The sequence below is a fragment of the Saccopteryx bilineata genome, chromosome 2 (assembly GCF_036850765.1).
Source record: "Saccopteryx bilineata isolate mSacBil1 chromosome 2, mSacBil1_pri_phased_curated, whole genome shotgun sequence".
Taxonomy (NCBI): Eukaryota; Metazoa; Chordata; class Mammalia; order Chiroptera; family Emballonuridae; genus Saccopteryx; species Saccopteryx bilineata.
In genome coordinates this window covers 176,343,398-176,358,273 of record NC_089491.1, presented here as the reverse complement: position 1 = coordinate 176,358,273, position 14,876 = coordinate 176,343,398, and the positions used below count along the sequence as shown (strand labels likewise).

Below are 14,876 nucleotides of genomic sequence, written 5' to 3'. Positions count from 1 at the left end.
TAACCTTGAATGGATGGACAGTGGATGAGCAGGTCTCCTCTCCGCGGGCACTGAGTCCTTGGGCTCGCACCCTGTCCTGAGAGCCCCGAGAGTCAGGTGTGCTGGCATGGCCTGCTCTGAGGGCCTGCACTTGAAACAGGACTCCTTAAAGTCTGGTTGATGTTCCACTCGTGTCTGAGTTTCCAAATTCTAGCAGAGTGCCTGCTACAGATCAGAGTTCAGTAGATGCTTGTTAAATGAATTAATAAATAAAGGAATTAACTAAGCAGACAAAGAAATGATCAAATAAAACACTGGCTGGGAGGCTTCTGGTGCTGTGGAGTAAAGGAAGAGAGAGTACTGTTCCCCTAGGCCAGCTTCTCTGTGCCACCCTTACAACTCTCCGCAGCTTTTCTACCTGGAAGAGCAGAGGCGCCTTCGAATCCAGCAGCTGGCCACACTCATACAGAAGATATACCGAGGCTGGCGCTGCCGCACCCACTACCAGCAGATGCGCAAGAGCCAGATCCTCATTTCCTCTTGGTTTCGGGGCAACAGGGTACCAGTTACCCCCAAAGACCCATCTTCTTACTCTAATAGGACAGCGGGAAGTGGGAGAGGTGATTCAGGAGGTGGAGTTTTTCTAACAGGCCCATTGTTTCCTACAGCAAAAGAAACGCTATGGAAAGATAAAGGCGTCAGTATTGTTGATCCAGGCTTTTGTGAGAGGGTGGAAGGTAATGGGAAAGGGGAAAGAGGTTCCCTCCCCACGCACCGTTCCCTCCCCACACCGTTCCTTCTGGATTGTCCCAGCTAGCTGATAAGGGGAGAGAGTGGCAGAAAGCAAGTCCTGCCTGAACCTAGGACATGCCTCTGTGCACTGGCATGTCCGTGTCTGGCTGTGCTCCGCGTGTGTCTGGGAGGGTGAATGCATGCTGGGAAGATTTGTATATATGTGTGGCCCTGCCCTTTGCTGTGAGTGTCCTCCTCATTGTCAACTTGTCTGACTTGATTCTCTGCAGCTACAGTCTCAGCTCTAATCTTTCTCTGTTCTTTGTGTGGTTAATAAAGAGTAGAACCTCTTCCAGGTCTATCTTCTGTTTTATAGGTCTAACTATCTTTACTTTGGCTCCTTTCTTGTCTGTTCCTGGCAGGCCCGCAAGGAGTATCGAAAATACTTCCGGTCAGGGGCTGCTCTCACCTTGGCAGATTTCATCTACAAGAGCATAGTAAGTGCTGGGCGCTGAGGGTGGAAGTGAGGGGTTGAAAATGGAGGGACAGGTTTGAAAGAGAAAGATCAGTTTTGAGAAGAGATGACTCAAACTTTTCCCTGCATGCCTCAGGGACCAGGAGCAGATTCAGAACACATTTGAGCCTGACCAGGTGGTGGCACAATGCATAGAGCGTCGGACTGGGACGCGGAGGACCCAGGTTCAAAACCCTGAGATCGCCGGCTTAAGCGTGGGCTCATCTGGTTTGAGCAAGGCTCACCAGCTTAACCCATGGTCTCTGGCTTGAGTAAGGAGACACTTGGTCTGCTGTAGCTCCCTGGTGAAGGCACATATGAGAAAGCAATCAATGAACAACTAAGGTGCCCAGCGAGAAATTGATGCTTCTCATCTCTCTCCCTTCCTGTCTGTCTGTCTGTCCCTATCTGTCCCTTTCTCTATCAAAAAACAACAACACAAAAACTTTTGGGATTGAGTGGACACTGCAGGCAAACTTGTGGTAGGAAAGGGTCCCAGCACACCCAAGAAGGGACTGGGCTGGATGGTTAACAACAGTCGAAGAGCTTAGCCTTTTTGGAGACCAGAGTGAGGACATACAGGGTTAGCTAATCCAACCTTCTGAGGTCTATTTTAGAGTTGGGGTGAAGGTGGAGGAATTGTATTTCCAGTGAGAAGAACACAGGGACAGAGAAGGGTGATAGATAGCAATGTGGCTTCTGAGAAGTGTCCGAGGGAAACCAGACAGGGGGGAGCAGTACTTCCAATGAAACCTTGGGAAAGGCCAGAGAGCAGGAGGAAGAACAGGCAGTCTAGACAGAAGGTGGGGGTGAATTGGAACTGCCCTCCACTGATTTGATTTTTGACAGTTGTTAGGACTCTTTCTAACCATGCTCATGCAGACACACGAAACACTCCACTGGAGCTCTTTGTTGTCAGAGAGGCTGGATCCCTTGGCTGAGTGGAGGATTGGGGCTCTGGGGCTCTCTCCATTGCCTCCCTGAGCAATCACTGTGCCCTCCTCTCCTCTCTGCAGAGAAGCTCCATTTTCCTGGGCCTGCCTCTCCTGAGCTGGCTCCAGGGTGTCTGCTGTCTCAGAGTTCCTGCTGCATAACTGCATTCCTGAGACCTGTAGTCTGGTTTTGCTCTTATACCATGACTTGCCCCTCTTCCACCTTTTCTTTTCTTTTTTTTTTTCTTTCTAGTCTTTTATGTTTTTTATTATTATTTTTAAATTTTTTCTTCTTCTACCTTTTCTTTCACCTATATATTATCAGGTATCTGCTGAAGATCACCTCAGGAACTGTTGGGTTTAGATCAGTATTTCACTAAATCACAACGCCTACAGAAGAGTGCATGCAGGGAGCCACTGGGCATGAATTCCTCCAGTGTTTCTGACTAGTCTATATTTTGCAATTGCCTTGTCTGTACCTACTATTTCTTGAACATTTACTATGCACTACACCCTTTACGTGCATTAGCTCTAATGTTATCAACAATCCTGAGAGGTAGGCCATTTTATAGGTAAAATCTAAGGCCAAAGAGGTTGAATAACTTTCTAGGAGTCCAACAGTTGGTAAATGGTAGAGCTGGGATACAAACTCTTTGACTCCAAAGTTTTAACCACTGCCTAGAACTGCCTGCCCTCCATCCCCCAATAGAGGCCTGGGCCCCCTGGGCCCCCTGGCTGGGCCTGGGGGGCAGGAGGACTGCATAGGAAAAGGCAAAACTATCTAGATCTAGAAAACAAAACAAAACAAATAACACTTTTATAGGCTCCACATCAATTAGAACATCAGAGATTATGGAAGATACTTAGGAATGTTGAGTTAAATCAAACCAGACCAAGGACTAGAGACTTCAGGGTGATGAGACCAAGTTTGCTAGGTATTTGTGTAGAAGATACAAAAAGCTTGGCTAGTTCCTAGAGCAATATACTGTGTGCTGTGCTTTCTTCTGTTTTAATTTTTTAAACCTAATAAAATATTTTCATAAAAATTTCAAGATTTTGGAAGTGCTCAAGATCAAGTCATTTTTTATAACCTTTAGTAATTTTATTATATAAATAAAAAGGGTTCTGGGTACTCCCTGAAATATAAAGACTTATGAGTCCTGAGATCAGGGTAGAGTAAACAGATACTACCAGTGCAACTTGATTGTATCCTGAAACAGAAACAAGAAAAACAAAGCTAAAATGGATATTTTTAGAAATTTATAAAGGACATTAGAAGATATTTGAGTATGCATTGCTGTTGGATGAATAAATCTAATTAACATTAATTTTCTTAGTTGTAATGATGGAATTGTGATTGTATAAGTCAATATCCCAGTTCTTGGAAGATGCATAATTTTTAGTGGGGAATGTTATGATATCTGTAACCTACGTTAGGATGATGTGTTAGTGAAGATTTATATATATTTGTGTATTTTTTCATTTACAGTTTACTTACATTCTTCTATTAGTTTCAGATGTATACCACAGTAATTAGATATTATGTAACTTACTAAGTAAACATCCCAATAAATCTTGTACCCATCTGACACCACACATAGTTATTAGAATATCATTGTTGCCTGACTGGTGGTGGTGCAGTGGATAGAGTGTTGACATAGGATGCTGAGGTCCCAAGTTCAAAACCCCAAGGTCACCAGCTTGAGCATGGGCTCATCAGGCTTGAGTGCAGGCTCGCCAGCTTGAGCATGGGGTCTCCTGCTTGAGTGTGGGATCATCATGATCCCAAGGTCACTGGCTTGAGCAAAGGGTCACTGGCTCAGATGGAGCCCCCAGTCAAGACACATATGAGAAGCAATCTATGAACAACTAAAGTGACACAACTACGAGTTGATGCTTCTCATCTCTCTCCCTTCCTGTCTGTGTGTGTCTCTCTCTCACTTAAAAAATAAAAGTAAATTAAACAAACAAAATAAATGAACAAGCAGAACAGAAACAGACTCATAGATACAGGGAACATTTTGATGGTTGCCAAAGGGAAGGGGGGCTGGAGGGCTGGGTGAAAAGTTTTAAGTTCATTGAGTATCTTTATAACCAATGTTTTGAACTCTGCTTCTAGTAGATTACTTGTCTCCATTTAGTTTAGTTCTTTTTTCTTTTTTTTTTTTACAGGGACAGAGAGCGAGTCAGAGAGAGGGATAGATAGGAACAGACAGGAATGGAGAGAGATGAGAAGTATTCAATCATCAGTTTTTCATTGTGAAACCTTAGTTGTTCATTGATTGCTTTCTCATATGTGCCTTGACCGTGGGCCTTCAGCAGACTGAGTAACCCCTTGCTGGAGCCAGTGACCTTGGGTCCAAGCTGGTGAACTTTGCTCAAACCAGATGAGCCCGTGCTCAAGCTGGCAAACTCGGGGTCTCAAACCTGGGTCCTTCTGCATCCCAGTCCAACACTCTATCCACTGCGCCACCACCTGGTCAGGCTAGTTTAGTTCTTTTTCTGGAGTTTTGTTTTGTTCTTTCATTTGGGACATGTTTCTTTGTCTCCTCATTTTGACTGCCTCCTTGTGTTTGTTTCTATGTATAAAGTAGAGCTGCTACATCTCCGAGGCTTGGTAGAGTGGCCTAATGTATTAGGTGTTCTGTAAGTACCATGTCACAGCCTCTCTGTTCACTCAAACCGGTGCTCCAGGTGCGTCCCTGTGTGGGTGGTGTATACCCTTCTCTTATAGTTGAGCCTTGATTGCTCTTGGTACGTCAATGGGAGGGATTTACCTCCAGGTGGGTCAGCTGCAAGGACTAGTTATGACCACCAACCACTGAACTCTGACCAACGTAGTGGATCAACTGTTCAGTGTTCCCACCCCACGGAGCAGAACTTACTTCAACAGGGCTCTGGTACTCCCTTGAGTATGTTGCTTATGGAGGTGGTTGGGTGGTGATGCTTTTGACATGGTCTGAAGCTGTCTACTGAGTGAGCTGGCTCTGTGGCCTCCCAGGAGGTACAGGCCAAGGTCAGCTGCCATCTCTAGTCTACTTGGGGACACCCAGCGTAAGCTACAAAGTGATCTGCAGGTGGCTGCTACTTGTACTGGGCTTGGAGGTACCAAGACAAGGCTAAGCTGCAGACCAAGGCTGATCGCTGCTAGCACTGGGCCTGGGGCCACTTAGTGAGAAGTATGGGGCATGTTGAGGCCAGAATATGCTTGCTTGAGAGATTTTAGGAAAGTCTGAAGCATGAGCTAAGATGGGCTATTAGTGTGGAAAAGCCACTGGAAACAGCTTGGGTGGGCCTGAAAGTTGGGTGGGACAGAGCCTCAGGGAATCACCAGGGCAGGGCAAACAGTATGAACCAGGTAGATGGAGTCTCCGATATGGTACCAGCCTGCCAGCTCTATGGGGGAAGGGCTCATCAAAGGAACAGTGGCCTCTGCCAGCACTTCTGTCTGGAGAAAGCTGCCCCTACCACTTTCATCTTGATGCTGGACAATTCAGTTCCTCCTGGTAGGTCCTGGTGCCTTTTAAGCTACTGCCCCAGTGCTGGAGCTCAGAGGAAGTGAGTCTGAGTGAGTTGGGCACAAGCCCTTTAAGAGTAACTGCCTGGGACTCCAGCAGCCCTCCCTCTCCCTCAACCTTAATCCTCACTGGTTTTTACAGCCAAAGTCATGGGAACTTCTCTTCCTGGAACTCTTGCTGGGGGCCTGGTGTGGGGCTAGGACCCCTCGCTTCTTTTTTTTTTTTTTTTTAGAGAGGAGAGGGAGAGAGAGAGAGAGAGAAGAGAGAGAGAGGAGAGACAGAGAGAGAGAAGGGGGGAGGAGCTGGAAGCATCAACTCCCATATGTGCCTTGAGCAGGCAAGCCCAGAGTTTCGAACCGGCGACCTCAGCATTTCCAGGTCAACGCTTTATCCACTGTGCCACCACAGGTCAGGCCCCCTCACTTCTTAGGGGAAACTTCTGCAGCAGAGACATCCATCCTGATTTTTACCCACCACATGTGGGTGTGGGATCAGCCCATTCTGCCTGTCCACCCCTCCTACCAGCCTCAATGTGGCTGCTTTAATTCCCTAGTTGTAGGACTTCCATTCAGCCAGATTTCAGGAAGTTCGAATGGTGATTTTTCCGTAGTTGTAATTTTGATGTGGTTGTGGAAGGAGGTGAGTACCTACGCTGCCATCTTGCTGGGAAGTCCTATATGTGTGTATTCATATGCATTTGTATATATGTGTGCATATGTTAGAGAATGTGCGGATAGAGCAAGACGTTAACATTATCAATTGGTGAATTTAGGTGACGGTTATACAGTATACAGATCTTCATTGTAATGTTTTCTTCAACTATTATACAAGTTTAAAAACTTTCAAAATATAAAAACAAATTGTATAAGGTCTACCGGAAAGTTCTGTTCGTTTCTATCACAACAAGTTTTGACACATAAGCACATGTTTATTTGGCGCATGTGTGCCTCTCTATTTTTATCACTTAATGTATACATACTGACGTAGCAAATTAACTAAAACAAAGTTGATTCACGTTAGTCTTATGTGTGAAGCGATAGTGTACCCATGGCTACTGATAAAGTTCATTTACGCCACTGTATTGTATACAAATTTCAACAAGGAAGAAATGCTACAGAAGCATGTAGAAATTTATTGAAAGTGTTTGGTGAAGGTACAGTTTCTGATAGGACGTGCAGAAGATGGTTCGAAAAATTCGAAACAGGTGATTTCAACCTTTCTGATAAGCCACGTTCTGGGCGACCATCTTTGATCGATAATGATGTTGTTAAGACCATGTTGGATCAAGATCCTTTTCTGACAACATTGGAGATCGCAGAGAGGCTTAATTCAGCTTAGCAAACCATTTCGGACCATATTCGGAAGATAGGATTGGTGTGGAAATATATTATTTAATAAAGTTTATTGACAATAAGAAAAATTTATATTTTGTTTTATTCCAAAAACAGACAGAACTTTCTGGTAGACCTTATATTAAATTTTTTAAAATTTAAATCAGCCTAACCTGTGGTGGCACAGTGGATAAAGCTTCGACCTGGAACACTGAGGTTGCTGGTTCAAAACCCTGGGCTTGCCTTGTTAAAGCACATATGGGAGTTGATGCTTCCTGTTCTCCCCTCCTTTTCTCTCTCTCTCTAAAATTAATAAATAATTAAAAAATTTTAATCTTTGAAAAAGAAAGTTAAGTCAGATTATGTTACTCTTCCCCTTAAAACCTTTTAGTGGTCATTTATTTCACTCTGAATAAAAGCTTATGTCCTGGCCCTGGCCGGTTTGCTCAGTGGTAGAGCGTAGGCCTGGCGTGCAGGAGTTCCGTGTTCGATTCCCGGCCAGGGCATCAAACATCTTCTCCATTCCTCCCCCTCTCCTTCCTCTCTGTCTCTCTCTTTCCCTCTCGCAGCCAAGGCTCCATTGGAGCAAAGTTTGCCCGGGCGCTGAGGATGGCTCTGTGGCCTCTGCCTCAGGCGCTAGAATGGCTCTGGTCACAACAGAGCAACGCCCCAGATGGGCAGAGCATCACCCCCTGGTGGGCATCCTGGGTGGATCCCGGTCGGGTGCATGCGGGAGTCTGTCTGACTGCCTCCCGTTTCCAACTTCAGAAAAAAATACAAAAAAAAAGAAAAAGAAAAGTTTATGTCCTGCCTGACCAGGCAGTGGCTCAGTGGATAAAGCGTCAGCCTGGGCAGGGGTCCCCAAACTTTTTACACAGGGGGCCAGTTCACTGTCCCTCAGACTGTTGGAGGGCTGCACTATAAAAAAACTATGAATAAATCCCTATGCACACTGCACATATCTTATTTTAAAGTAGAAAAACAAAATGGGAACAAATACAATATTTAAAATAAAGAACAAGTAAATTTAAATCAACAAACTGACCAGTATTTCAATGGGAACTATGGGCCTGCTTTTGCTAATGAGATGGTCAATGTCTGGTTCCATATTTGTCACTGCTAGCCGTAACAAGTATTTTGACGTGCTTCCGGAGCCGTGACGCGTGTGTCCTGCGTCACTGGAAGTAGTATTGTATGTGAGTGACACCCACTTTGCAGTGCCACCACATACAGTACTCCAGGAGCACAGGATGCACTTCAGCAGGCCGAGTAACCCCTTGCTCGAGCCAGCGACCTTGGGTCCAAGCTGGTGAGCTTTGTTCAAACCAGATGAGCCCGCACTCAAGCTGGCGACCTCAGAGTCTCGAACCTGGGTCTTCCGCATCCCAGTCTGATGCTCTATCCACTGTGCTACCGCCTAGTCAGGCATATTTCTTACTCTTTTTTAACATTCATTTACGCAACAGCGTATTCAAAGCACCAGTAGTAATGTTCGTTGTGTCCATAGTTGAAAAAAATTGCAAGTGAGGACACTAATCAAGAGGAAATATGGAAATATCTTAAATAACAATTTTATTGTTTTTTGTCAGTTATTATTTAATATCTTTTCATTAATATTTTAAAACTCATAACAATCTAGTTTTGTGTACTTCTTTTTATTGTTCTTCTTTAAGTATTAAATGCATGAAATAATAAACCACCTTTCGGTATATCATACTTTTATACTTAAAGTGGTCATTAGGGTAGAGAACTGGTTGTTAAATTATTTAAATCCCACCACTGAACTAAGGTACTGAAACTATGAATTTATGCTTCTCATCTTTCTTCCTGTCTGTCTGTCTATCCCTGTCTGTCTTTATCTCACTCAAAAAAAAAAAAAAAAGAATAAAGGAAAGAAAAAGCTTATGTTCTTCCGCAGCCTACAGGGCCCTTCGTGTTCTGTCTTTGACCAACCATCTCTAGTCTTCTCTCCTCTTACTCAATTTAGTTCAGTCACAGTGGCTTTCTTTCTGGTTTTGGAATATATTGCCACTCATTCCAGTCTCAGGGTCTACTTTTTGAATCATAGCATTTGTAATTAACTGTCATTATATAATATGTGGTGTGTGTGTGTGTGTGTGTGTGTGTGTGTGTGTGTGTGTGTGTGACAGAGAGAGGAACAGACAGACAGGAGGGGAGAGAGATGAGGAGCATCAATTCCTCATTGCGGCACCTTAGTAGTTCATTGATTGCTTTCTCATATGTGCCTTGACTGGGTTGCTACAGCAGAGTGAGTGACCCCTTGCTCAAGCCAGCAACCTTGTGCTCAAGCTGGTGAACCTTGCTCAAACCAGATGAGCCTGTGCTCAAGCCGGCGACTCTGGGGTTTCGAACCTGGGTCCTCAGCATCCCAGTCCGACACTCTATCAACTGTGCCACTGCCTGGTCAGGCTATATAATATGTGTTCATTTGCTTGTGGGATTTTTTTCAGCTATGGACACAATGAACATTACTAATGGCACTTAGAATACGCTGTCGCATAAATGAATGTTAAAAAAGAGTAAGAAATGGAATTTTGTGATTTCCACATTGGGTGGCCCCACCCCCAGTAGAATGTAACTAACCCCAGTGAGAGGAACGACTTTGCTTGCTCTGTTCACTGCTTTGTCTCCATACCTAGAACAGTGCCAGGCACAGAGCAGACACTCAATAAATGTTGAATGGTGAAAAAATTCAAGTCCTGGGAGACTCACTAAGAGGGAGATTTCCACGCAAATAACAGTAGTAGAAAAACAGAAGTACAGGCCAAGTGCTAGGGGGCTCCTAAGAAAGGAGAGCCCCCCCACCTGGACCAGGAAACCAGGAGGCTTTGTACTGCAACTGAAAGGATGGGCAGACTGTGGACTGGCAGTGTGGAGCTGGGAGCAGCACGAGCTAAGGCGCACAGCGGTTAGTGCATGGGCTGGGCAAAGGGCATGGCGAGGAGTCCCGTCTGGCTGGTGTGCCAAAGTGAAGCAGGGGATCCTGTGATGAGTTGACGCTCTAAGTAAAGGACTTTGAATGCCAGGTTGAGGTGCTGGGCTTGACTGATCAGAGAGGAGGGGAGAGTTAGTACCTGTCCACTAGCTAGCGCAGACAGTGGCAGCCAGCTGTACGTAACTGAGAGAGTACAAAGCTACAGGAGCAAAATATCAAGGCCAGTTTTCATATTGGTTCCTCCCACCTCACTTCCCTAGGCTGCAAGTCTCTGCTTGGAGCTATCCTCTCCCTTCAATCTCCCATTCATGCTCTTACTGGCCCGCCTCAAGCCTCCACTTCATGCTGAAAGAGATCCAGGAGAGGGCCCCTTTCTCTCCCTCAGCTCCAGTCTCCTCCACTCCACCTGTTGCTTCTCTGGGTGGCCTTCCTCCACTTAAGTGACAGCATCTGGTTATGAGTTTGCCTGTTTGGGGCGGGGTGGAGGGTGTCTGTCTTTTCATCATTGTGTTCTCAATTCCCCTGCTTCCAACCCAGGCACAGAAATTCCTACTGAGACTGAGGAACAATTTGCCTTCCACCAATATCTTGGACAAAAGGTGGCCAGCTGCCCCTTACAAGTGCTTCAACACAGCTAATCAGGAGCTGCAGCGGCTCTTCCACCAATGGAAGGTGAGTGGGGCCCAGGGAAGCCTGTCCTGGGGCCCAGGCACCTCTCCTCTCATTTTTCCTTTTTTCCTTCTTCTGATTTTTCTTTTCCTCCTCCCTCTTCCACTCTTTATTTTTTTAAAAAATTGTGGTAAAACATATAGAACAAAATATACCATTTTGACCATTTTGAAATATATGGCAGCATGTGGATGTCCCGGCTTCAATCCTGGTCACGGCACATAGGAGAAGTGACCACTGCTTTTCCACCCCCCCTTCCCCCTTCTCTGTATCTCTCTTCCCCTCCCGCCGCCATGGCTCGATTGGTTCAAGTGCATCAGCCTGGGCACTGAGAATGGCCCGATGGAGCCTCTGTCCCAGGTGCTAAAAATAGCACGGTTGCAAGCATGGCCCCAGATGGGCAGAGTATCAGCCCCAGATGGGGTTGCTGGGTGGATCCCTGGTTGGGGCACATGCGGGAGTCTGTCTCTCTATCTCCCCTCCTTTACCCACCCTTCAGCCTACTTTCTGGGTCTAGGAGTTTTGTTGTTTGTTTTTTTTTTTAGAGACAGAGTGTCAGGAACGGAGAGATGAGAAGCATCAATCATTAGTTTTTCGTTGCGTGTTGCAACACCTTAGTTGTTCATTGATTGATTTCTCATATGTGTCTTGACCGCGGGCCTTCAGCAGATCGAGTAACCCCTTGCCTGAGCCAGTGACCTTGGGCTCAAGCTGGTGAGCTTTTGCTCAAACCAGATGAGCCCGCGCTCAAGCTGGTGAGCTCTGCATCTCGAACCTGGGTCTTCTGCATCCCAGTCCAACACTCTATCCACTGCACCACCGCCTGGTCAGGCTGTGTCTAGGAGTTTGACTAGAGCCATATGCTCCTTAATGACAGGGATACATTCTGAGAAATGCACTGTTAGGTGACTTTGTTGAGTGAACATCATAGAGTGCACTCACACAAACCTAGGTGGTTTAGCCTAATATACACCTAGACTGTATGGTATAGTCTGGTGCACCTAGGCCACAAACCCATACAGCATATTACTATACAGAGCAACAAGAGATTAAAGCAAGCACAAGAGAATACAATGCCATGAAGAGACATGGTAAACACAAGATCTATGAGGCTGCTGCTGACATAACACAGCATACTGTTTATAGCAAACATTTTTTTTAATGTAAGTAGAGCGCATTCTAAAATGGCGATAAAAGTATAGTATAGCCCTGACCAGATAGCTCGGTTGACTGAAGCACAGAGGTTGCCAGTTCGATCCCCGGTCAGGGCACATACAGGAAAAGATAAATGTTCCTGTCACCTCTGTTGTCTCTCTCCTTTTCTCTCTCTCTAAAATCAATAAAATAAACATTTTTTTTTAAAAAAAGTATAGTATAGTAAATACATAAACCAGTAACATGGTCATTTATTACCATTATCAAGTATTATGTAAATAATTGCATGTGCTGTACTTTTATATGACTGTCAGTGCAGTGGGTTTGTTCACAGCAGCGTCACCACAAACCTGTGAATAATGTGTGTGCTATGACATTACCATGGCTACGACGTCACCGGGTGAAAGGAAGTTTTCAGCTCCATTATAATTTTATGGGACTACCACAGTACATGCAGTTTGTTGTCACTGAAATGTTATGTGGCACATGACTATATTTTAGGTACCGCATATAAATGGAATAGTACAATACTTGTCCTTTGGTGTCTGGCTTATTTCACTTAGCACAGTGTTCCTCTACTCAGGAAATACTTACTGAGCACCTGTTTGGGACTGGGCTGGGCTGTGTGCTGGGTGTACAGCCTCATGGGGGCTGTATCTGATTGTTTCTTTGCCGCTGCCCAGCATCCCTTAGTCCCCAAGCTGCTCCCCAATGCTCCTCCGGCCTCTGCGCGCTCTGAAGTGTCTAGTGCCTGCTCTCTTCCCTCTAGCTCTCTTCTCTAGTCGCTGTCCTTCCAGGTCTCATTGTCTCCCACCCGCCTTCCAGCCCTGTCCTCTCCCTCCATGATCATAGCTTCTGCCCCAACCCATTCACAGTGCAAGAAATTCTGGGATCAGCTGTCCCCAAAGCAGGTGGAGACCCTGCAGGAGAAGCTCTGTGCCAGTGAACTGTTCAAGGGCAAGAAAGCCGCGTACCCCCAGAGGTGAGAGCATCTCAGACACGCACAGTCAGTGTTATCAAGGGCAAAGACAGTAGTCCCCAGGGGCGATACAGGGGTGGTGCTCACACTTTAGTGTGCATTAGAATCACTTAGCAAGCTCGTGGGCACCCAGATTGCTGCACCCCACCTGCTCAGAGCTTCTGATTCAGCAGGTCTGGGGTGGGGCCCAGCAATTCTAACAGGTTCCCAGGGGATACGGGTGTTGGGCCTGGAACCATGGAGCTACAGGACATGGTGGAGAATGGGGAAGGGGCACTGGAGGACTAAGATGGGAACTCAGTGGGGGGAGGTACAGGGCCTTGGGAGTCAGTGGTAAGGACCTTGTCTCCACTGCATATTTCTTCTGTGTCCTCAGTGTCCCCATTCCATTCCGTGGTGACTACATTGGGCTGCAAGGGAACCCCAAGCTGCAGAAGCTGAAGAGCACAGAGCACGGGCCTGTTCTGGTGGCAGAGACAGTGAAGAAGGTCAATCGTGGTGATGGCAAGGTGAACTCTCCCCACAGCCTGATTCAAAGCCTAGGATGGTAGCTGGAAGGCTGGAGGTCGATCCTTGCCATACCCTTTTCTGTTCTGTCTCTAGACCTCCTCCCGAATTCTACTCCTGACCAAGGGGCATGTGATTCTCACAGACGCCAAGAAGTACCAGGCCAAAACTGTCATTGGTCTGGAAAGTGTGGCTGGAGTGTCAGTCACCAGCTTCAAGGATGGGCTGTTTTGCTTGCATCTGAGTGAGGTATCAGAGCTGGTTGCGGCAGGGCCTCAGATTGGAGAAGGTGGTGGGCATCACCGGCCTGAGGTGGGCTCGAGGCAGTGGGGACCAAATCTCTTACTCTGGGCCTTTGATGTCTCTCAGGCTGTACCTGAGGAGAAAAATGAATCCCTTCCCTGCTAATTTTTTTCTTTCCTAAGATATCATCAGTGGGCTCCAAGGGGGACTTCCTGTTGGTCAGTGAGCATGTGATTGAACTGCTGAGCAAAATGTACCGATCTGTGCTGGATACCACACAGAGGCAGCTTCTAGTCACCGTGACTGAGCAGTAAGGCGATGAGCTGGGCCAAGGGACGGGTTTGGGCCAGATGACAAAGCTGTTGGTCATGGTGACCAGGAAAATTCATGTAATCAGAAAGTGAAGCATACTGCGTCATCAGGGTCAGGCCTGGAGGGGCTTCTCAGTCTCCCCACCCAAGTTCTCTGGTTCTTGAGTCTTCTGACCCAGGCAAGGGGTAGAGGGAGATGCATTTGCCTCAAGAAGGGGAGGGGAAACCATCATAAAATACGGGCATAGGGGATGAGGACACTAGCTTTGCCTTTTTGTCTCTCCCCCTCCAGGTTCTCAGTGAGGTTCAAGGAGAGCAATGTGGTTGTCAAGGTCATCCAGGGGCCTACGGGTAATGGGAATGGCAAGTTAAGCTTCAAGAAGAAGGGGAGTCATAGCCTGGAAGTGACTCTGTAGGGAGGAGGTGGGGGCCTCCTGCAGAGACAGCAGTTTCTTCCTGGATCAGCCCCAGCCCCTCCCATCTTTGGGGGAGGATCTCCTACCTAACCCCCTGGCGCTCGCTCCGAGACTGAAGAACCCTTGAAGAGGACCTTTAAACCATCCCAGTCCTTTCTCCAAACATAGCTTCCTCACACCCTCAGCCTCTTTGCCCACTAATAAAACAAGTGATTTCCCAAAGGTTTGGTCCGTGTGGGTGAGCTGCTCTTCCCCATCTCACTGGCTTGTAGTTGGACTCCTCCTGCTCCCGGTCCCCACCCTTAGGCTCCTTCGAGACAGCTAATGCAGATAATAAGAACGGAAAAGAAGGGAAATTGTCTCTGGGTCCTTGACCGGCTGAGCTCTGGCAGTGTGGGGGGCATTGGAGAGCCTGGGGTGGGGGCAGGGTCGTCGGGGATGGGACTGGGGTCGCAGGTGGCCAGTGTGCTGATTCATTAAGTTTGTCCCTGGAGGGAAGTGAGGATCCCGTCTTGGTGAAAACTAGGATCCTTTGGAAGATGCAGCCTGAAAAAGAGGCCCAAGGGTGGAGGGCTCGTGTGAGCTGAGGTAAGTTGGAAAAGGCAGGGTCCCCGGTACACAGGAGGTCCAGCAC

At 46.8% G+C, this 14,876-nt stretch overlaps 1 protein-coding gene across 5 annotated transcripts in view; it reads left to right on the top strand.

Moving 5' to 3' along the window:
- Positions 1-14,464, top strand: part of MYO1A (myosin IA) — a 29,096-nt gene extending 14,632 nt beyond the window's left edge. For all 5 annotated transcript variants that reach the window (XM_066258722.1, XM_066258721.1, XM_066258723.1 and 2 more), the window contains 9 exons: positions 389-538; positions 648-716; positions 1,134-1,208; positions 10,500-10,634; positions 12,662-12,768; positions 13,142-13,274; positions 13,369-13,521; positions 13,698-13,825; positions 14,119-14,464. In XM_066258722.1, the coding sequence (XP_066114819.1) occupies positions 389-538; positions 648-716; positions 1,134-1,208; positions 10,500-10,634; positions 12,662-12,768; positions 13,142-13,274; positions 13,369-13,521; positions 13,698-13,825; positions 14,119-14,242 (1,074 nt within the window). In that variant the 3' untranslated portion in view covers positions 14,243-14,464. The remainder of the gene's footprint in view (positions 1-388; positions 539-647; positions 717-1,133; positions 1,209-10,499; positions 10,635-12,661; positions 12,769-13,141; positions 13,275-13,368; positions 13,522-13,697; positions 13,826-14,118) is intronic.
- The last annotated feature ends 412 nt before the right edge of the window (positions 14,465-14,876 follow it).